A 24,629-nucleotide genomic window follows, 5' to 3' on the forward strand; every position below is an offset into this window, starting at 1 on the left:
TGTAACTTGGTGTAATTCAGCATGGAGGTTCTGCTGGCATGCTGAATGAGTAGCATGCTATTGTCAGCTCACCGGGACCTCCAGATGGAATTTCCTGTGTGCACCTTAACTCATACATTTTATTATGTTTGAGTATACCTTATTTTCTTGGGTATACTTTAAGACGTGCATTTTGTAGATGTTTGAATATAGCTTATTTCTACATGTGACTTTTTTATATTTCAGAAGTGTTTTGTGCCTGTGAAAAATGGTCAGAAATATTGCTATGCATCAGCAGTGCTATCCAAGTGCCAACTTCATTTCAGTGGAACACCTGGATTTCCTACAAGTTCTTATTACCTGGAAGAGTAGTTTAATAGGTTTCTATGAATAAAGTCAAATGTTTAGAAAAATTTCTGCTTACCATGTGGGCTTTTGTCTTCCTTCTGTAACTCAGGTGTAATATCTTTGCTGAGACCTCTTTTGCTGGATGTCGTCCCAACTATTCAACAGACTGCTGCTTTGGCTCTTGGGAGACTTGCCAATTATGACGATGACCTGGCAGAGGCAGTTGTGACGGGAAACATTCTTCCACATCTTCTGTGTTCATTGTCTGAGAAGAATGTAAGGCATCATTGTTTTCTTAAGTAATATTTTTTTTTTAAACTATTGCACAGGGAAAGGGAGATTTTTCTGTATCAGTTATCTACTGTTATTCTAATACAGCAATAAAGGTACTGAAGTCAGAGATAGCATTTAAGTTTGAACTCCTGAGAGGTCAGTGTGTGCTATGTGCCTAAGTCTGACTTCAAATAAGCTTGCCTTTAAAGTATCATCTTACCTTATAGCACACTATAGGAAATATATTCATGGCACTGTTATGTTTTAAAGATGTTGAGTGATGTTTTATAAAAGGTTCCTCTGTAAAAATGAGACAATTTGAAAGCAACAGTGATAATTGACTGGGATTTGTTGATAATATCAGACACTTCTAAAAGACGTGTAAAACTCTGAACTTCTGTAATGAAATATTTAATATCTCCAAACATAGCATTTTGGAAATCTGTAGCCTGAAAATTTTCAAATCATTGGCACAGGAAAATACACGGAAAGGTTTTCTTATTCATATTTGTCAAAAACAAATGAAAAAAGTATAGTCACAATGGCAATGCAAATAAATCTGGTGATCTCTTTTTCTCCCTTCTTGACGTTTTTTTTCAGGTTTTGCATAAGTTTCAGCTTTGATTTTCCAGCGATTCTAACCCAGATTAATAGAAATATTTTCAAATAAGGTTCCTAATAACAGGAAAGAGACAGCTGTGAGTTAAGTGCATTGATATCACAGCCATACATAGGTTGCAGTTTTGATTCATTAGATTTAGGAGACGAAAGTTAAGGTTTTAGTTAGACAAGTTTATAAGCATTTTGCTTATTTATATTTTTAAGAGAAGAAGGGGAAAAAACCTCTTTATATGCTCTTTTGGTTTAGGAGCCATCCCCTTGCTACAACTTAAAGCCCTTGCTAACTTAGCTAAAGTACCCTGATTTATCTCTTCCATGTTACTGCCCCTGCTGTTGTTACATCGAGGTGGCTGTAATTCAGAATCACCTGAGGCAGCAGCAAGATTAGTGTGAGGTCATGGAAAGCCTACTGTACCATGGTGACTGAGGGCAACTGTAGGAAACTCATTATCCAGTTCATGCCGAGTTTAGCAATGCATGCAGTTTGTTACTTCCCATAAGCAAAAAGACTCCCACCTTTCCCAGATAACTTTCCATTCCATGCCCTCTTTGTATATCAACATCTGTATTTAAGGAGCAGATTCTCTGAGTGCAATGAATACTGATGCTACTGGTTTATGGAAAACAGTTACAGGGTCACATCTCAGATCAATGTTTTATCAATTCAGCTGGGCAAACTACAGTTCTACATGGTGTTCTGACTGTGCCTGTGAATACAGTTTGTTTGAAAATTATTGTGTTTTGAATAACAAAAACGTACCCATATTTGCACAGACAGACTGGTGTAAACAACTGTAGCTCCACTGAGTTCAGCAAAACGTAGAGCAACTTGCGTTAGCAAGGGATTTGACCATTTGTGTATATTGTGTCCCTTAACTTCTGTTCCCCCTAAATGATGTTTAATGCTTTGCTGGTAAATTATGTTTAATGTACCTACTTGTAGGCCTCAACTTAGAAGACTGGATTTTTAGCATTAAGAAGTACTGGTAGCATTAAGCAGTACTAGTAAACTAAGGAGGGTCAGCGTGGGCATTTGAGCTCTGGAAGATGACTGTGCTCTTGTAATCGTTAATGTACTCTGTAATGTGGTTTTAGCCAATGCCAACTGTCAAACTGCTTCGCAATGCCCGGATGTGGCTTGAGGGGTAGCAGAAGGCTGGAGCAGTTTCCAGCAGTACAGATGAGGCCATTGTGCTCCGAGGGAAGAGGGGTTCAGGCAGATGGATGTGGTGTGCTCTGCCAACTGTCCTTCAGGGCCAGGGAACAGGCCTGGGGCCGTTTCACTTTCTGTGAAACCATCGCAGATACTCCTCTGTTGCCACACCTTAGTGCTTCATATCAGAGTTCTGAAGGTGTTTGGGCACCTTACAGGATGTACAAAAGAACTCACGTGGTTCTTTGTTTCTCTGGACTCGATCCAAAAGGGATGTGGGCTTTGCGTTGTTTAAGTTTTGGGTAGGAATCTAGTGCTGTGAAGTGTTTGGGCTCCCTGTGCAGAGCAGGGGAGAATCAAATATCCTGGAATAAGATTAAAGCTGTTTGGCACACGGAGAGAGGGCCTTCTGGAGCTTGTCTGTAGGGATGATTTGTGAACTGCCTGGCTGGAGACCATACTCTGGGCACATGGATGTAGCAAGTTGGCTGCTTGTGTCGCAGCGAATCTTGCGCTCATTGCTGTGCAGTGGCTTCTTGAGGGAGGGGCATCCATCCTTCTCACAACGTGGTTATCTCTGGCCAGTGTATTTTAACTGGACTCTGGATTTTGAAACTGTAAGAGGGAGGAAGAAATTTAATCTTCAGCTTTTGCATCCCAACAATAGTTCTGAAACTGCAAGAGGAGACTGAACTGTGACTTTTGGGGTGAAAACTTACTGTGCTTTTAGAAGAAACTGCAACCACGACTGCTGTTTATGTGGCACTCCATGATGTGTGCAGCCTTATATGTTATGTATATGCTCAAAACATGTATTTGGTCAAGCACTGATTGATGGGTAGAACTGAGACAAGTGCTTGGATTTTGGTTGAATTTATGACAGATGTCATAAAGCCAGGGTGTCACTAAGCCAGGGTGCTTAGTCATGTTGGAAGTGTGCTGTTTCTGGACACATGCAGGAGTAAAACTGCAGGCTGCATGATCAGAACTGAGGGTCGTCTGGTGCTGGGTGTTTGGTGGAATGGGTTTTCAGAATTTTAGCTGTGGGCTTAGGCAGTATTTAGGCATTTCAGGATTCAGATCCTAAACCCTTTTGTTGGACCTAATTCTGTGTGTCTCAGTTTCCTGTTTGCAAAAAATGTTTTCTCATAGAGTTGTTGTGAGGGTATATACCTTAGAAATTGTGAAACCTTGCAAGTGTCACAGCTGGGTAGAATTATTTTAGGAGCTTTCCCTGCATAAGCTGTGTAATCTGGTTAAGTATGTTAAGAGCTATTGTTTTTGCAGCTTGTACTGTTCCCTACTCACTTAAACAGAGTTATCTAGACTATTATCTTTTCCCCATATCCTCTTAGCCCTCTCATTTTTTCTGTTTATGTACTTACTACAAATTTTAGATCATAAACTGTCTTGAAGAAGGACTGTAGGTTCATTGCTTGTGTGATGTATGGTGGTCCTGATTTGGTCCTGTATGAGATATTGCTACTACTAAAAAAGTCTAATTTATGCATGTCTGTACTGTATTATGCTTTGAAGTACTTAATGTTAGGAAAAGTTTTTTGTTTTGTTTTTGTGTTGTTTTTCTTTCTGCTTCACACAGCGTTTCTACAGGAAAGCAGCTGCATTTGTGCTAAGAGCAGTTAGTAAACATTCTCCACAGCTAGCTCAGGCAGTAGTTCAATGTGGAGCACTGGAAACGCTTGTGATTTGCTTGGAAGATTTTGACCCTGGAGTCAAAGAAGCTGCATCATGGGCACTTGGATATATTGCCCGACACAATTCAGGTAAAAAGTTTCATGCATGTTTCTTTCAGCTTAATGCTATATGTGAGTTACAATAAACTGCATTATTGTAATCATAGAATTGTTTAGGATGGAAGAGAGCTAAATGAAAGATCATTGAGTCCAATCATTAACTTAGCATTGCCAAGTGTTCATAAATACAACAAGATGCTTTTTCTTCCCTACTATTCATTCTAAAATTGGAATGAAAACGTACTCAGACTATACCAATCTGGCAATGCTGTACTTTTTATGGGAAACTGGCATATCTGTCACCATCAGCAATGCCCCATTATGGAGATGTTATAAGAGAAGATGTGTTAAGCCTGTGTTAAGCCTGTGGCAAGGAAACAACACTGCTTCTTTCTTCTTCCTGAAGAAATTTTGGAATATTTATATATTGTGTAACTGTTACTATGAACAAAGTTTCTTTTGCTGAACATTAATTCTTATTTTAGATACGTAGTAAAATGGAGAAGCAAGCCTAGGCAGAACCAAGTTTTATTCAGCTTACAGCAGTGCCTGCAGGCACTGACTTCATTGCATGGACTGTATTATCATTAGCTGGTAGACCACACTCTTCTCTGAGAGTCAGGAATAGATCCTAGGAATCCGATATTGAGCAGTTCACTGCTCTCTCCCAAGCAGTTGTGTAACTCACTGGCAGTGTCATGTTCCTATTTAAAAGCTCATCCACGTGGTCAATAATTCTTGTAGCAGCTATTTATATAGTTTGAGTAAAAGTTTAGAGTTATGAATCAAAGAATTGAGGGAAGAAACTGTTGTCTGGAAAGGATGGTACGAATGGCTATGGTCATATTGGTTAAAGTTAAACTTATTCTAGGATCGTAACATTAAGTCGTGCATGTATGTTTGGTTTTGACTCTAAAATGTATGTAGACTGAACCTGGACATGATTTTCATCTTTCTTTTTTTAATGGATATGGAGTGTTGAACTGTGGAAGGCATTGGGGGATTCCCCTTTCCACTTAGAGAGTGGAAAACTGCTTTTTCTGGGCAACAAATTCATTCTTGGAGCACCTCTGTGGTAAAGATCTTTTTTCTTTTTGTCACTGGGTCTAAATCTCACCCTTGCTGGAAAATAGTTGTTGCTTGCATCTGAAAGATATTTGTTTAAGTGTCATTTGAAAGTATCTGTTTGTATAAATGTGTGTAGTGTAAGTGTGTGTCTGTGTTACTCTTAACATAAACCATTTCTGTAGTTTTGTTATGTGGGTAAATCAATATTGACTCACTTCAATTGTCCTTCATGCTATTCACTGCGTGAATGCTGGATGATCCAGTGCACTTTGTGATGGCATTGTTTGCAAAGATGGAGGTGATGTGGGGTATTGAAGTCAACAAACTCCTTGTACAAATTTTTATTCTGTGGTTATGAATTATTTATTCACTGACAGTGAATGGGTGCATGTCTCAAGTCAAGTGATGCCAGTGATAAGAACAGCATTTTCATAAAACAGTTTGAAATTGCAAGTGCCACCAGACTGAAAGTATCAGGACATAGACAGATCATTATATGTAATCAGTTAAAAAACCCAACCAACCAACCCCAAAACTAACAAACCAAAACCCTGAAAAAAAATTGTCCTCCTTCTGCCCAGCTATGGGCAATTTGGGGAATTTACCTTCCTCTATAATACAGTCACGGGAAGTCTCTAAAAGGATTACTGGAAGTAGAAGAGTTATATTGAAGAAAGATCACTTTGTGCATGGTATGCTTCTTACACTCCTACAAGCATGCTTTTACAACAGGATGTTGTTGGAGATGGGATGTAGAGATAGATGAACCTGTTCCCATCAACATCTGGTGTTTACTCTTCCAGAAACTCTGGATTAGACTCGCATGCTTGTGTTGACAAAATTTGGTAGTTATGATTTTCTGTCATTGACTGTCAGTGGACACATACTGCAGCCTAAACTCTAAAAATAGAGTTGGGTGTGAAATGGTTTTCCCCTCCCACAAAAGGTTTTTCAGTTTCAAAAATTGTTTCAGTTCCAAACTGGGACAACATTAAGACAAGATTTTTTTTTTTTTTTCTTCTGAAAAGACTGGGGGTTGGGAATGCTTATTTGCCTCAGCAAGAAAATAATGAGGGCATATGTCTGTGATGTATGTGGGAGACAGATTAAAATCCTGTTCTGTCTTAGGCAGGATGTGAACTTCTGTCTCCATGAATGCCAGCAAAGGCTTCCAGCGTTTGGCGATAACTGTTTGCAATGGGAGGGTCTCTCTGCTTTTAATCAGAAATTCTGTCTGTGACCTGGTAAAGCTGCTCTTTAGGAACTGCAGTGTATGTTCCCATGAAAAGACTTCCATTCTGAGAAATGAATATGAGTTCTTTTCTTTTTCTTAATTTTTTTTTCTCCTAATGAAAACGTTCTCTGGTTGGCAAGTTCCCTACTGTCTTCATACAGCAATCTCTTAAAATTTAGTTCTTCGGTGAACAGATGTCTCCAGAACACCTGTGAGATTCTAGGTCAAGGCAGATGTCTCATGAGATTTCAGGACACTAGAAATCTTGCCAGGTCAGATGCCAAAATTTAGGAACAGTTCTTGCAGTTCTGCTCTTTCTGGAAGATCCCTTTGAGCTGAATTTCAGATGCTGATCTTACTCTAAAGTATACCAGTCAGTGTGCTATAATTTTGCCACTTGTTATTTCTACTATTTATGGTTGAGAAGAAGTGTAAAGTGCTTCAAATATCATCAAAATACCATCAGGTCTGTAAAAAGTATTCTGTAAATTTTCACTTTCACCATATTCAGTTACTTTTAAAATCCAGAATTCTTATGTTTGAGATATGCAAATAGCAGCTTTCCATTTGGTTTGCTTGCATAAAAGCTGTAATTTATTAATCTTCTCTTACCTGCTTCAGCATATGGTAAATTGGTAGGAAAATAAAAATAAACAACACTATTTATATTCAAATCTGTTGCTGAGAGCAGAGCTGTACTCATTTTGTGTCATACAGTGGTATTCTTAGGATAGCTTGGCTTGGAAGGGACCTTGGGAGGTGTCTAGTCCAGTTTCCTGCTCAAAGCAGGGTCAGCTACAAGGTTAGGGCGAGTTGCTCAGCTCTTCAGTGATTTGAATCTAGCAGTAACTTTGTCTTATTCCAGGATCTAAGCTTGCCCCGTAATTAATGACCTCTGTTATTTTCCTGATGAAAGATTTTCCCACTGGTTCCAGTGGAATCTTTAGCATTGTGATTGCAGTGGTCTGCATAAACCTTTGAGTTTTGGATGCAGCCTTTGGACGAGTTGTGGGGATTAGAGCCTTCCTATGTGGCCATTACATGGTCACACAGTCCTCCAAAAAATACAGTATTGGTGGTTGTTTTGGTCAAAACCTGTTACTTCCTGTGGATGCACCTGCAACCACGGCAGGGTCTGTTTGAGAACACTGATCTGGATGGAAACTTGAATTTGGTTCTGAGCAAAGAAGATTTTGCTGCTGCTCCACTATGTGAATTTGGCATTTTTTCAGAGCTGATTTTCCTTCTCTGGAGACTCCCTGTACACTCACCTTCTCATCTTCATTTTTTCCCCCAAAACTTTTTTTTAATCCATACTATTATTGCCAGCATGTTGATGTTAGTATGGGTTTTTTGCCTACACCTTAAATCAGTTTAGATCAATCCTTCCCATTGATTTCAGTGCGTATGTAGTCAGGGTATTACCGACTTTCCTTCATGCACTTCCCACCCTTCCTGGTTGCACAACTCATGACTAGGCCTCAACTTACTTGAGCTAAATTTTTAGTCCCTGATGAGTACTTTAGATTTGAGACAGATCAGTACAACTCTGGTTGAATTGATGACATTTTAAACTCCAAAGTCTGTCTTTATCATTCCAAGTCAGTTTGTCTTCATGTCTGCAATATCTCCAGTTGCTGAAATCTTCTTTGTGTTGCTCTGAACCAAGGCAACTAATTTATGGTGGATTTTGAGTCTTACTTATCTTGTCTCTGAGCATACATAGAATAACACTTTCTACTTTTGCTCATGTAGGAAGAAGTCCTACTTCATCATCTTGTAGCTGGACAGGTTCCTTGAGCTGCACCCCAAACTGAAGTTCCAAGCCCAGGGTTTTCATAAATTTCTGTGAAATTAAATGGGGTTCACAAATTAGTTTTTCTTCTCTGCTCTCTTTCTCCTCTTCAGCTATTGGTGTTGGCTTTGCCCTTATAATGCAGTCTCGGGGTAGCATTCAGAAAAATCTTTTTTTTTGTAATTTGTTTTAGCTCTTTTAATTTGTTTGACTGAAAATTTGCTTTTAAAAAGAACTTAAACTGTATTTTCTCCTTTAAGTCTTTCTCAGCCTTCTGTTTTTTCACCTATATCTGTGTTTTGTAATTGGATAGTGAAGTTTTGTGAGTCCTTTTGGTGTATAGTCTGAATTAAAGATGTTCTACTGAGCAGGAAGGTTAATTGAGCCCCTTTTGGAGGGGAGGGAAAAAAGTTACAATTACTATAGAGTCCTTAATATTTAGATTATAGTTGTGATCTGAGTTTGCAGGCGAATGTGATGGGAAGGTTTGTATTTTCTTTTGTACCTGCTTCAGTTTCCCTATTTTTCTGACGGTCCGCTTACTGCTTGTCTGTCTTTTGACACGTGGTCCAGCCCTTCATGTACTGTTATTAGCCATAAACTTTATAAACACCACTAGAAGAACAACCATTTAATTAACCATGACCAACAGTAGCCATCAGTGTTTAAATGATATCAGACTTCTAGCAGCAAGAGCTAATCTAAATTGAATTAGATTTAGTTTGTTCTTTTAAAATAACTTCAATGGTTATTTTTACATGCCTGGGTATAGCTGTGACCTTAAAGTATTGCTCGTTCTTTCCCTCCATAATTTCAGTTCATAAGGCATTGAAGAAACCCATTCTTCTAGTAGTATCTTTTCTCTGGACATGATTTTCCTGATACTAACATCTCCTAGCAGATTCTAAGCAACTGAGTTGGTTTCTCTGAAGTTGCTTCTGAGGCACAGTTGGATGGATTAATCTGAGTGGTTGATCAGCAGTTCATGATGTATTCCACTTGGTTGGTGTACGGCATCAAAATACAATTGAAGAAATCAAGTATGGGTTTTTCTGTGAAAAGCTGAATGTAGCTTATACCACTTATATTGATTAGCTAATTTCCAGGTTTCTTTTCAGATGTTTCAAGTACATTTAATTTCAAAATTTGCAAAACTGAAGGGATGACATTTGGGTTTTGTTGAAATCTTACACTTTGTCTGTATTTGGAGGATGTACACTACATTTTCAATCAAATAGTTATTTGAAAGTGAACCATGAAGGGTTAATTTTTTATATTAGTTATTTGAAAGTGAACCATGAAGGGTTAATTTTTTATATTAGTTTAAAAATTACTTCATTATTTATTATAATTTTGTGAGGTAATATTTATACTTTCTTTAAAATATGTAATAAAATAATATATAGTGTAAATATTTGACTTATCACGTGTATTGGATTCTGTGGCTATAACTCACTAATTGAAAACAAATCTGATCGGGAACGTTATTTGTGTATTAACAATATAATGATGACATGACTTACAGAGTTCATGAAAAACTATGTTTATGTATATTTAATGAAGTATGCTGTATTTTTCTTAGTATGAAAATCTCTTTATGGATGGACTATAAATCAAAAGCTAAGTTAGAGTATTGAAGTACAACAGCCATATGTTGCCATGGCACTGTAAGTCAAGATAAATGTTGAAGATAATAATGGATATGCATAATAAGGTGTAGCAAAACTGAAATAAGAACCTAATAGATTATTGAATCCTTCATGATTTTAACCACTTTTTCAACACTATTTTAAAATAGCACAGTTTAGTTGTAGTATAAATTTTTTCTTATGATATCCAGTAATTCTTATTTTAGGACTATGATTACTGCTGCATACAGAGAGAGAGCTAATGAATTTGTAATAGTGTAATTTTTGTCCATGTGAGCTAATCATATGCTTGGATTTTATTTTTTGTTCTTTATTTATTTAAGGTACAGTTAGTTAAGCATATTGTACTCATTTCAGGCACATAGTGTCCCACTGATGATATTTCTCATTTGTCTAACTGTGTATGATAACATTTTCATGCAATTAAAGTATAAATTCGCGCTTGTCCCACATATTGTAGCAAAGCCTAGTTTTGATCAGCAACTTCCATTTTCCCAGTCTTTTATGTAAGATAAATCTTTTGTGTATGTTTTTTATATTTCTGTTTTTAGCATTTGATCTATGCTAGTATCTGCTTATCATTTAAAGGGGGCAAAATGGTCTCTAATTAGGTGGTTGGTAAAATTTTGGTACTTTGGCTTTCTGTGTTGTTGTTAGCCATGCATAAAATGCTTTCCTATTGATCAGTGTAGAATAGCCAGGGTTTAAACAGCTGACATCTGCTTACTTTAAAAAAAAAAAAAAAAAAGAAAAAGAAAACAGAATCACAAACCATTTCAGCCTAATCTACCTCAAATGTGTGCATGTAAATGGGGGTCCATCTATTGACCTGCATTCTTTTCAGCTGTGGATTGGTCCACACGGTTTATGAAACCAGGAGGGCTGATTTGAAATGCAGATGTCGAGACAGTGAACTACACCCTCCCCTTTTTCCTTTGCTGTATCTGTCAGGGTGAAAAATGGCTTGCACAAGGGTCAGTCACCCATACTCACTTAATTACTTTCCTTGGACCTACAGAACTGTCACAAGCTGTGGTGGATGCAGGCGCTGTTCCTCTTTTAGTGCTCTGTATCCAGGAGCCAGAAATTGCTTTGAAAAGGATTGCTGCTGCAACTCTCAGTGATATTTCAAAGCATTCTCCAGAGTTAGCACAGACAGTAGTGGATGCAGGAGCTATCGCTCACTTAGCTCAGATGATCCTGAACCCTGATGCTAAACTGAAGGTACATTTAAAATTTTTATTTTTACTCTTGGTTATAGCAGTCATTAGTTGATATTGAATCAAAGACACTGACGTGCGTATTTATTTAGGAAAGTCTTGGTTTGGGCATTATCAAAATGTAACTACATAGTTACTGACAAAGAGTTCGGAACATATTCACAGATTTCGCTATGGGGTAAAAACTGCTGCTCTGTGAGGAACAGCTAAACTGATCTTTGAGGATAGTATGATTTTTTTATGTATATACATATATTTTTTAGAATTACGTACTATACAAAAAATGCAATGGATTTTTAATAGATCAAATTTGCACAATTCAGTTACAAAAAAATGTTTTGCATACTTAAGATTATACTATAAACTAGTTAATATTAAATTTATTATCTTGTTTTAGAATGTACTGTCTGATGCGAATAGCTGCTTTAAAAGGTTTAATCAGTAGTTTGACAAAAAAATTATTTGTTAATGTAATTTTTCTCTAATAGAAACAGAAAACAACATAAAACACCAGTCCAAACAAATAGATAAAAATTCTTTAATTAATGTGAGGTTTGATAGACCAAACTTACGTAAATAAAGATACTTTTAATAGATTTCATTAAAATATTAAATTACAGTTTTAAATGGTGTATATGTATATTGTCTTTTTTAATACATAGCAAGCTTGAATGGGATAAAACAAAGGAGAAACTTTTATTCAGGAACCAGTGAATGTTCTGTGCCATTATATTCGTGCATGAATTGACTCAGTGAATTGTAAAGTAGCTGTAATTGTTTTCCCTATCCTGCTTTGTTTTCCTTGACGCAATAGATTTTTGTGTGCAGGAGGAGTGTGTGTTGTGGGATGTTTGTGTACTATTGATTTTATAACAATTTTTATTTACTAGTGTCAGGTGCTGTCAGCTCTGAGCCAAATAGCAAAGCATTCAGTGGAGCTTGCAGAGTTGGTGGTTGAAGCAGAAATTTTCCCAGTTGTGCTCACATGCCTGAAGGACTCAGATGATTATGTCAAGAAAAATGGTGCAACTTTAATTAGAGAGATAGCAAAGCATACGCCTGAGGTAAAACCTTGAAAATGCAAATACAAGGTCATATCATTAGATTTTACACTTTAAATAAAATACAGGATTATTCTGTCATTTGCTTTTCGAAAGGGAGGGCAAATAGCTGTTTGGCATGTTCATTGGAAAAAGATGGAAATGCTTGCTGTTATGAGATGTGTATGGAATGTGAATTCGGTTAGGAAACTGGGAATCATATAATGTATACGTAGCTACATCATTCCGTAAGATATCTGTACAGAGAGGGAGTTCTAGGCTGACAGTATTGTCAGTCCTAGATATTAAAACTATCATGAGAAAAACCTCACAGAAGTCTTGATGCCAAGTAGCTAATAAATTGCAAAATCATGCTATGGTGTGTGTCTTCTTAAAAAATCTTCTGGAGTGTTGGGATCACATTTTAATTATTTTTCCAATGACAAGGTCAAAAATTCTCTTATTTACTATTATATTGATGGTAGGTTTTTTTATTAGATTGAGTTTGTAATTTGAGTCTCAGCATTTGCAATGTTTTTGGCAATAATTGATACAGGAAGGTGGAGATGTTTGACAAATTCTATACAAAATAAATAGGAAAACCAAATAATTATGACTCTGTTAATCTGTCAGACCAAGAGATAATTAAAAGGCTCCAAATATGACTCTGGAATGAAATACAAGCAATGTATTTGTGGAACACTAATGCTGAGCAAGCGCAGCCATTTCAAAATCATGATACTAGCTTAACAACTGAGAAGTGTTTATTCATGAATATTGTGCTGTTTCTTCAGCTTGCTGGTCTTTAAGCTGCTCGTGATTAAAGGGTGCAATTTTGCCACATTCCCTGATTTCTCTCTGCACCTCATGACCAATGCAGTTTCAGTTTTTCAGAAAGTGAAGACATTATTATTATCAAACGAGGGGGCCACTGGAGTCAGAAGCCAGAGGCCAAGCTCCCAAGACTGCAGGTCAAGTCAGAAGAGCTGCTGGCCCAGGATCCCCGGTGCAAGGGGAATTGGCCATTCTAGCAGTTTGCCAAAGGAGCTGTAGGAAGTATCTCGGTGACTCCCAGTGGGAAGTCACAGTTTATGTTTGACTTCAGAGTGACAGTGACCCCTGTCCATCTCTGAGTGACTCTGTTTAAGCAACACGTTGCCACAGAGACAGACTGGCAAACAATATTTCTAGAGGAGCTGACAGTGTCAGTCGTGTGAGTATCGTGGCTTTTAGATCTGAGCTTTCTACCTGCATATCCAGTAAAATCCACGTGAAGAGCAGGATCTGGGGCACTTGCAGCAGGGCCTGAGGGTCACAGCACTGGGGAGGGGGTCTGTGCAGGAGCTCTGCGCATCCCAAGCACTGTGCCCAGATGTGAGACTTGGTTGTCACAATTGTCTGCACAGTTTTTCCAGAGTAATAACTTTTAAATTTCATCTAGTTGTTTCATGAGTGAAACAACCCCCTTTTAAAGGCTCTAGACAAAGGGTGGATTTCATATTTATGGAAATAACTGAACTGGAAATCCACAAGCCTCAGTTTTGTTCATTTAATTTTGACTTTGAAGAACATGTTTCTTTTGCTGTGGGATCTTTGGGAAAAATGGGATATACCTAAAAAGACAGAAGAAAATAATCATAATATGCAATTGTTGGTAACATACATACCTACTGGTGTCCCTCAAGTGATATGTTATACCTTTTGGAAGGGAACATATTGAATAGCTTGATTATAATTTATAAGCAAGCCTATATAATTTGACATTCTGGAGCAAACTCCATTGCCCATCAAGTGTGTTCCCTGGACACCTCCCTCAGAGTACTCTAACACAGCAGAATGCTGTAGTCCAATTGGACAGTTATCTTTTGCTTCTTGCCTCAGTGGGGGGAATCCACAAAGGCTTTTATGCTGCAGAGGTTATCCAGAATGCAGGTGAGAGGAGAAGTGGGCCTTTCCCACTGTCCATGCACAGGATATACAGCGTTGGCTTGGGAATGAGTGAACTCTAATGTATGAGAGTATCTGGCTCAGCAGATGCGTCTTCAAGGTCATTCCTGTGTTACATTGTCACTTGCATGTTTCTTTGGTGTATCCTAATGGGGTTGAGGATATGTCATTCCATGCTGTACAGCATCAAGAATTGAGTCCTGGTTCTTCGCAGTATGTTAAGTCAAAAGCAGAGTAGCAAAACAGCTTAATTCCTTACAACTTCATGCTGCACTTACCGCCCAGCAGTCTGTATGATACATCACTCTTATTCCAGCTTTGTTTTGTAAATCAGGAGTAATACATTTGAAGACTTTTCTAATGTAGTGCTTTATGCCTGTTAATACTTTGCAGTGTCTAATCTCTTCCATTTATCTTTTCAGCTTTCACAGCTTATAGTAAATGCAGGTGGAGTTGCTGCTGTGATTGATTATATTGGCAGCTGCAGAGGGACTGTCAGGCTGCCTGGCATCATGATGCTTGGTTATGTAGCAGCTCATTCAGAGAACCTGTCAATGGCAGTGATTATCTCCAAGGTTAGCTATCACTTTGTCGTCTTCCTATAATTCTTCAGTGGTATTCTGAGAAAGAGATACAAATTAACATAGGCAGAGAATGTATTTTGTGACAGAATTATGCACTCCTTGTTGACAAATGCACTTTCTCCAAATATTGCTGCTTACTGTGGCTGAAATTGTGTGGTTACCTGATCAAAGTGTGTCCTTATGATGTTGAACCTTTTATAATGTTGAACTTTTTATAAGATGTCCTGGATTAGTTTATGAGCATCCATTTGTATTGTACTACATGATTTTTCTGTGTTGCAATTGCATGGGTGCAGAAAATAAGTCAATGAATTTCTGTGGTTTCCTCTTAAAATAAATATCTGTGGCTAGATCAAAACCCTTTTTAAAGCAAGAATGTTTAATGGCACGTTCTTCGTTGCACTAGCATGTCTCTGCTAGTACCACTGGTGTAGCCTTGCAACAGAAATCTTCAGATTTGAAATGACCTTGGTTTCTAATATAGTATGGTTTGATTCAGTTGTGCAAGTGACATTACAGATGAGAAAAGCTGTACATTTCCAGGTTTAAATAGATTCTGCAGGGCAATGATATAGAAGGGAGAGAATTTGCAATATTCTCAATAGGTGAAATTAGTGCCTGACATAGCATCACTCACATCAGAATATTAACTAATGACAGGAGGAAGAAAATAATTTCACTGAGCATTGTTGGCCCACTTTCACAGCATGTAGTAATTTCAAATATCCTGTATGAGTGGAAAGAACAAAATAATAAAAACAGATGAGCAGAAATGTCTTCTAGTAGGGATATAACTTAAAAAATGGAAGTTACTACAACTTTGTCAGTGACATAGGAGACGGCATTGAGTGCACCCTCAGTAAGTTTGCTGACGACACCAAGCTGTGTGGTGCTGCGGACTTCACTTGAGGGAAGAGATGCCATCCAGAGGGACCTTGACAGGCTTGAGAAATGGGCCAGTGCAAACTGCATGAGCTTCAGCAAGTCAAAATGCAAGGTCCTTCACCTGAGTCGGGCCAATCCTAGGCACAAATACAAACTGGGCACAGAGTGGGTTGCAAATAGCCCTGGAGGGAAGGATTTGGGGGTGTTGATAGATGAAAAGCTCAACATGAGCTGTCAGTGCGCTCATGCAGCCCCAAAGGCCAACTGTGTCCTGGGATGTATCAAGAGAAGCATAGCCAGCAGGTCAAGAGAAGTCATTCTCCCCCTTTACTTTGCTCTTGTGAGACCCCACCTTGAATACTGCGTCCAGTTCTGGTGTCCCCACTGTAAGAGGGACCTAGATCTGTTTGAGCGTGTTCAGAGGAGGCCACAAGGATGATCCAGGGGCTGGAGCACCTCTGCTACGAGGACAGGCTGTGGGAGCTGAGGCTGTTCAGTCTGGAAAAGAGAAGACTTCGGGGGGACCTAATAGCTGCCTTCCAATACCTGAAGGAAACCTACAGGAAGGCTGGGGAGGGACTTTTTACAAGAGTGTCCACTGATAGAACAAGGGGAAATGGGTTTAAGTTGAAGGAGAATAGATTTAGGTTAGATTTTAGGAAGAAATTCTTGAGTACAAGGGTGGCAAGACTTTGGACTAAATTGCCCAGAGATGTTGTGGCTGCCCCTTCCCTGGAGGTGTTCAAGGCCAAGTTGGATGGAGCCTTGAATATCCTGATCTAGTTGAGAGGTGTCCCTGCCCATGACAGGGAGGTTGGTCTAGATGATCTTTAAGGTCCCTTCCAGCCTAGGCCATTCTATAATTCCATGATAACATCATTAAGTATTCAGGAAAGGTAGGAGTGATTAAAAAAAAATACCTGTCTGCATTTGAAAACTAAAGTAGTGGACACTTTTTCCATGCCCTCTCTGGAGGCCATTCTTCTCTGGATGTGTCTCTGTCTCTTCACCTTCAGTGATGCTTAGAGCACGTATGCTTCTGCTGTTGAGTGCTTGGCATTAAGTGGGATGAATCCAGGATTAAGTTCATGAGAAAGTGTCTAAGTGATAAATTTTTGAAGACTAATAATGGTTGCTACCATAACTGAATAAGAGTGCAGTGAGGGATTTTGTAGGGATCTGCAGAAACTCTCATGAAATTAAATATTTTTATGAATGATCCACAAAAGAAATGCAAGTAAACCAAAACCCATAAAAAAATTGCTTTGGGGAAACTAAGCTTGTGGAGCCTTACCTAAAGTAGCATGAAGGGATTCCTATTTAAGAATCGTGGCATAAAATACCAGCTACTGAGTAGCTCTGTAATCCTGTGGAGAAAGGATAAAGGCTGTGACCCTGAATCAGAAGAACTTCAGTATTCTCCATCTCTTGATGTCTTCAAATCAAGAGTTAAAACCTTTCTGGAAGTGGTTGGATGACTTCTTATTCTGTGACTTGGACATGAACTCATGGACTCAAGAAAAGGTTGCTAAGTTGAAGTTTAGTGCTGTGGACACACCCACACCCACAAAAAGACACTATGATTGGGCCATTCTGGTGTTAAGTGCTTGCACAGATGCATAAACAATTAAATTGTTTTATTTTCAGTCTTACAGAAGTGAACCCTTCACTCTTAGTATAGCCTGAATTGTGTTGTGTATTTCATTTATCCCTTAAATTTGTATGTTAGCTCAGACTGTCTTCTGACTTAGAACATGGAATCTGTTTCTCTCTTTAACTAGATTTATTAAGTTTTATTAAAAATTCGTGCTAGCCATGATGTTGTAAAAATGTGGCCCCACTAGCATGCATTCTCTTACGCTTATTTTAGAAGAAGAGTGGCAATAGAGAAACATTTTCTAACAATCTATCAGTTTCCAGTTGTTCTTCCCTGGTGTAGATTTGTAAAGGTTGTGCTTTTGATTAATGCTGCAGGGAATAACACCACTGTGTGTCTGCTTGATAGAAGAGCAGGAAGATCATATTAAGGCAGCAGCTGCTTGGGCCTTGGGACAGGTTGGAAGACATACTCCTGAGCACGCACGTGCTGTTGCGGCAGCAAATGTGCTACCCGCACTGCTTGCTATGTATATGGACATACACAGTTCAGAAGATCTCCAAATGAAAGCAAGTATACTTGTAGTGTCTGCCATATGAGGTATTTATTGTAATCACAGGTATAAGTGCCTAAAAACTACTAAATGGTATGTGCTGTATTGATGTTCCTGGAGTCACAGATTTCCTGGGTGTTGGGTGTCCAAAGGCTGTGTGTTGGTGTGCGTACGATGCATACCAAATCACACGGTACAGCCACAGCAGTCTAGTCCCTGATTTTCTTTCCAGTTTAGATCAGTTTAAGCCTCAAAAGCTCCATTTTTTTTAATGACTAATTTCTAATTATCTACTTGGTTTTGGTAAGTGTAAGCTCTTGTACAAAATATAACTTCTTATAGTAGATTTGCTTACATTTTTTTTATTACAATAAAACTGTAACAACTACTTGAAGTTCTGCACTTGAAAACAGGCAGCTGTTCATGCTTAGGGCTTTCCTTGTGCGGAAGCTAGTAGAGTTGCAGTTTGGTAAAGTGTATTTTTGAGTGGCAGTAAGCGAACCAACTGAAGAGTAATAGTATGACAGGATATGGTCTTCCATGTTGGTACTATGCTTCTGTACATTCTGTGGAAGTGTAACATTCCAGATCCGTAAAATAATTTTTCTGTAGTCATTTTCAGTGGCCACCAGAACATTGAGGCCAAATTAGCTGTATCTGTAATCCTACCCAAGAAGGTCATGACTGCTTGTAGCAGTAAGCGTAGGGTCTGTTTCCAGAAACTAAGCATTGATGTGCAACTGTTTCAGTCTCTCTTTCCTTCCCTCCCTGCCTGGATGGAAGTGCACTTTGCTATCCAAGACCAACAGGCTCTCCTAGTAAGGCCCTTCTGAAATACAATCTTTTAAAATGTGTTTTGATTTAGTTTTCTTATTATATTACAGTACTTCAATTTACTTAAAGGGTCTACCACTGCTTCCGTTGTAGTCAAAAGAAAATTGCCATTACTGAGACCACAGATAATGTAATAAGAATATGATGCACTGTAGGTTTTGAGGTTTAATAAATCTAAGTAGAAAATTGATTCTTCATTAAGTGACCTGACAGATATCATAGTTTTTATTCAGAAAATGCTCTTTGAGGGTTCTGATCAGTTTGCTTTTTTGATCAGACTTGAGTGATTTGTAACATGAATTTTTGCTGTTTTCGTTGCTGTCTTACTAGAGAAACTTTATTTTGCATTTCAATAGACTAAAAGAGCCTTAAAGAACATCCTTCAGAAATGCACGGATCTTCCAGCACTTGAACCATTGCTGCATGATGCCCCTCCCAATATAATGAAACATATTGTTGGGCAGTTTAGTAAGGTAAGAAAAGGCGTTGTCTGATGAGTAATATGTTAGTTGTTTTCCATTTAGCAAGAAAGATGTATTTCCAAAGGTGAAGTCTTTCTAAAGGTCTCAGCTGTTTTCTCAGGATTCTCAAGCACCCCGTGCAGATGCAGTCTGGATCATCATGTTCTTTTGTCTGATAAAGCTGAGCACTGTTTCATCTGGAACCTGCTATAATTCATCTTAAGACTGGGAAAACAGTTGCTTATAAGCAAGGTGTTTTTTTTCTTCCTTGCCTCTTGAGATTAAGTGGAATATTAACTCACGTGCAAATATTTTCACTGAGCCAATGTATCACATAAATCCCAGTCACATCTGTTTTAGATAAGTACAAGCTATCTGTACAGCAGTGATTTAAGTCAGGTATTTTACAATAATCTAGAGTATAAAGGCTTCACTACTTCTATCCTCATTAATTTTCAGTCTCAATTAAGTAAGTGTAAAAATCCTAAATATTTTCTCATTCTTTTCAAAATTTGAAACTATTTGTTGTTAATTATGTTGTCGATTTGAGTGCAGCATGCAAAATGTGATACAATTTAATAAAAATATTTCAAATTATTTAAATATTTACTAACCAATCAGGAGATTTCCAGTGGCTGCAATATTCATCAGCTGTTGAACAACCACTCAACTATAGACTACCTTTTGTCCAAAATTCTGCAGTGTAATCTGTTAGCAGGGGACACCAGGCTTTCTTGGCAAGATATTCTTTCTGGAAATGGCCAAGTGAAACACTTGATATTCAGTTCTGATTACCACAGATCTGGAAGCACTATTGTTTGTAGTGCAGATTCCTGATTACACTGCCACACTTAGTGCTGGCTTCTTGCTAAGTCTGTACAAAGATTGGAGATTTGCACAGAATCCGGTGCCTTTTGCTTCTGTGTGCTGACTGGCACTGTTAATGAGCTGACTGCGTAGTAATTGATTACCCAGTGTATAGATTGGAATGTTGTTTGCTGTTGAAGTGGTTTTGTACCCTTCATACCAACTGATGTATTGTTTTGTTTCATTTTTCTTCTTCTACATTGTATTAAACAAGCTATACTTGTCTGGCATTTGCTCTTCTGAAGTATACATCTAAAATCAAGTTCTCTGCAGTGAAAGTATTTTTCTCTCCTGTGCCATAGCTTGGGAATTTCCTATTCTTAGAGCAATGGTGTATTACTTTTGTGGGCTTATTTACAGCACAGTAAAAGCCTTATTTCCGAGCTGTGCTTCAGAGTGGGATGCTATCCATTCTTGGTACTGGACTGTGTCATTTTAGCATTAGCATTTTCAGGGTCTGTGCAATTCTATGCTGTCTCAGTTTGGACGGGGGGAAGGGACTGTCTCAGAGGTGCTATCTGTCTTTAGAGCCTCTTCTAAGAGAGTTTTCTGCTGTCTTACCCAGCGTGGGAGTCGCAGTGAGGAGGAGGAAGGCAGAGAAAGGGCTGTATCCTGTCTCCTTGCTAGTTCCTCCTTGGCAATTCTTCTTGTGGGACATATATGGAAACAGCCGTCATTTCACAACAAAATGATTACATTTGTTCCTGACAATTCTATAGAGCATATAATAGGGAGAAGTCTCTGTGCTCCCATTTTTTGCCCTTTTTTTTTCTTTTTGTTTAATCTGTCTGTTGGTTTTTGTACAACCTAGAGGGACTAGAGAAATGAAGACTGTTTGCCTATGTGCATAGCAGAAGTCTCATCCTTCTTTTCCTTCATCCTTTCAGGCAATCCCTTTTTCTTCAAGGCTCTTGTTTTACACAACATTCAGTCACATCTGTGGCTTGATTTGTCTGACTAATATGAGAGCTTGCAAAATGCTTTTCCCCCCATAGTGTGTAACTCTGAGTTGGCTTTATACCTGTTTAGTTTTGTTGTAGGTGCAGCTGACGTCTTGCGTTATCATCTCTTGGCTTTTTTTTTTTTAAAAAAAAACCAAAACCAAGACCCCACATTATTGCAGTCCTGTGGGCCTGTGGACTACATGCTGTCATTCTCCATTGCCTGGCTCAGCCCCCACTTCCCTCCCTCTCTCCTGTCCTCTGGACAGAGCTGCATATTGGCATCACTCAGGGAGCACACAATGTATCGTCTGATCATTTCTGCTTCTCATCCCCTTTGGCTGCAGAAACTTCACATTTTTGCTGTGTGTGTGTTTGTAAAAGGCTTCCATGGCTACACAGTGTGTTGTAGGATTTTAATATCTAAGAATTTAATAGTAGCATGTAATGCTTCAAGGCTGCATTGTTCAGTTGCAACAATTCTCAGCATTGTTTTCATGCACTAATCTATACTAGATCATTATAATGATGTAAAATTCTGCTCTACAACTACAATTAAACTGTGGGAATTGACATAAAAGACTTGAATAACTTGGTTTAAGTCGAACAGATGCTGGTTTTATTCCGTGTTAGTGTTCTGCTTTTATTATCTATTTCATCTCCACAATCTTATAGTCTCCATAGGAATAATTCAAGAAGTATTACTTACTTAAAGATAAATATTCAGTTCATTATTTTTATATATGCTATGTATTAAAGTACATGTTAAATTATGTTATAGCCATAAAGGACTAGTTTGTGGTTTTTTTTCTCTTTACAACTGGATGTTAAAATACAGTAGTCTTACAGATGTTGTACCTCTGATGTTTCATTTTATCTGTCCTCTGAATTAAATACAGATAAGCAATATTTGAGCCTGGTAGTGTAGAGATTTCTGTAAAAAATATATTCTTTTTTTTCTAATGTACTTTTCTGCGTGTAGGTGTTACCACATGACAGTAAAGCACGTCGTCTCTTTGTAACAACTGGTGGACTTAAAAAGATTCAAGAAATAAAAGCAGAACCTGGGTCACTTCTTCAGGAATATATCAACACTATTAACAATTGCTATCCAGAGGAAATTGTGAGGTAGGGAAAATGGAATTTAAAAAATTGACACTTATTATTAGATGTTTTTCACAGGAAGAACACAAAGCAAAGGTTTAAAATATTAATTTATCTTCTACATGGTTTTTCTTTTAGTGAAACAACGTAACATTTGTTTAACTGCCCCAGTGGTAACGCAATGCTAGACATATACTTCTGAACACTTTCTCATTTCTGATTGTTCTTGGAACCAAATTTCTTTGTCTGTAAACAAAGCCCAAATGATCAGGCTCTTGCAGGAAACTGGGAAGAAAAGTCATTCCTGCACTACACAGACAGACTCTGAGGCTTCAGCATGATGGCTCTCATATCATGAATATCTTGGTGACTTATTTATGGATTGCTCAGGTTCCAAAATGCAGGTATTGGTGACTCTTTAGTTGCATCCCTGACTTCCCTCAGAGCCTGTCTGAACTAGGATATTCAGAGGCTCCTTTGAAACTTCCTCTGATGTACAGAGGGTCCAGAGGCTCTCCTGCACAGTTGCTCTGCCCACAGCTGCCCTTCCTTCCCCAGCCTCATCATGAGGCTTAAGTGTTATATAAAAGGACCATACACCAGCTGTCTGCACCAAGTTGAACTTTGCCCTTAATGAATACAGAAACACTATTAAATAGCTTACAGTCAAAATGTCACCATCCTAAATTGTAATAATGAGAGAAATGCCCTCCTAGATTCTAGATACCCATTTACCAGTCCTTCACTCCATCATCACATCAAAAGGATGTTGTACTCGTGCACTCCCTCTACAGGCTCTGAAAATCTGCATCATCAATTTTAATTATAGCAACAGAGTTCTTCAGCTAATAGTAACTACAAACTACATCACACAAAATGAAGCTCCGTTTGTCTCCACAAGGAAAAGCTGGTGGCTGTCAAATGGGAAAAAGCATAATCATAAAACCCCCCCCAACTTTATTCTGCAGCTTGTAGTACTTCAGAAAGAGGACATCCGTTACCCTTTTCTGGATATAATTAATGTTTCTTTGTTACAGCTATTTTTTTTTTTCCCTGTAAATGAAACAAGGTTACTCATGTAGGCTGGGATGTAATAAAGAGAAGGGCCCCTTTGAGCATCTCCTGCTTGCCTCTTTGTGCTGCTGCCTGATGTTGGTTGTGCTGCCTGAGGCACAGCTGCTGTAATAGACTCCAGCTCTGGGTTTGTCCTGGAGACCTGTTATTTTAGGCTGTTCGCAGACTGAATAATATAACACGTTGAAAAGTTAGCTTTACAATCAGAGAACTAACATGAATTCTTAAAAGAGTCACATTATTAAATAGAAATCATTCAGAAAAAAGAAAATCAACAAGGTAGATAGATCTTCCTTAAGTGTGAAAACATTGGGGATTTCTTCTTGAATACATTTTAGGCATGTGTTACATGGAAGTGTGTTCCTCTCTCTTTAACTATAATGCTTCCAGAGCTCAGAGATGACAGTTTACATGGCTGCAAAGCCAGAAATATACTGAGATGTATGTCTTTAGAGTAACAGAGTAATAAATTTCAAGTACTCTTAAACTGGAAAATGAGGACTAAATGCAGATTTGGTGATGCTTGCATATTGGAAGCATGTAGTTGGTCCATTGTGGAAAACTCATCTGAATGACAGCAGGACAATAATAGCACCGTAGGGCCCTACTCTAATGAAAATCTATTGGATAATCTCTGGCCTTGAGTTGGCATTAGAGAGAGAAAGTAATTGTGATAATTTTTTTTTGTTCCAGAATCAATGCCTCGTGCACTGATGTAGACTTCACATCAGCTTTGGGGTGTATGCTTATGTTTGACGAACAGTAGTAGACTGTTGTCATCTGGTAGCCTATGGTTCTGTGTAAACTCACGCTTTTTCGTTAAAGTCCATAATTTCAGAAGAAGTTAACATCTACACATCTCAGTAAAGACAATGCTTATGCCTACTGAACCTATCTAAAAACTGCTAAAAAAATCTATCTAAAAGCCGCTAAAAGCTGCCTACCTGCATGCCCTAAAAAGAAGCTAGACATATTTTTGAAAACTTGACTTCCAAATATATATGATGATGTAAGTTGAAAAGCAAGCTCTTAAAATATTGTAGGGGAATAACTGTAGAATTCCTTGACCAGTCTTTAATACTAGGATTTTTTCCTGATCAATAGAAATATGAATAGTGTTTCATTACTTAGCACAGAATATGCCTTGTAGTCTAATGCGCAAACAAAATGTTTCTCTTTCAGGTATTATTCCCCTGGATATTCTGAGATACTTCTGGAAAGAGTATTACCAACCAGTTTTATAAACTTGAATTTTTTATTAGAGCTGTGTTTCTCATTTGTGTTTTTATGACTGTAATACAAATACAGCTGTTGAAACTCTTATTTGATTCTGAAATCTTCTACTGTTTGAACTACTGAAAGAATTCAGCAATTCTAGCAAGCTATATTTTGTTCTTTTTAAACTCCTTTGCTGTTAAGTTTTTTATTCCTTTTTGTTTTCCTCTAACATTACTACCAGATATTGCAGCATATATGAATGGAATTTCATGCAGGGGTGATGATTTATCACAGAAGCTTTTTTTACAATCAGTCATTTCCTTTTCCTTCCACAAGAAAGGTTTATTATCTCATTCAAAATTTAGCCTCCTCAGTACTGTTAACCATTTTCCCCTTTTGCCTTTGCATATTGTTTAGAGCTTCCCAAGCT

General features: G+C 38.1%; 1 protein-coding gene across 1 annotated transcript; it reads left to right on the forward strand.

Annotated features, from left to right (window-relative positions):
* Nucleotides 1-387: 387 nt before the first annotated feature.
* SPAG6 (sperm associated antigen 6) lies at nt 388-24,404 on the forward strand (the record flags this gene model as incomplete). Its single annotated transcript, XM_009877307.1, is given in 10 exon segments — nt 388-603; nt 3,975-4,158; nt 10,893-11,098; nt 11,985-12,158; nt 14,504-14,656; nt 17,525-17,716; nt 18,891-19,007; nt 21,786-21,931; nt 24,164-24,205; nt 24,207-24,404. Coding segments are annotated over 10 exon segments (1,449 nt in total), but the record flags the coding sequence as incomplete, so codon positions are not given.
* Nucleotides 24,405-24,629: the final 225 nt, after the last annotated feature.

Source organism: Apaloderma vittatum, unplaced genomic scaffold (assembly GCF_000703405.1).
Source record: "Apaloderma vittatum isolate BGI_N311 unplaced genomic scaffold, ASM70340v1 scaffold24019, whole genome shotgun sequence".
In the NCBI taxonomy this organism is placed as follows: Eukaryota; Metazoa; Chordata; class Aves; order Trogoniformes; family Trogonidae; genus Apaloderma; species Apaloderma vittatum.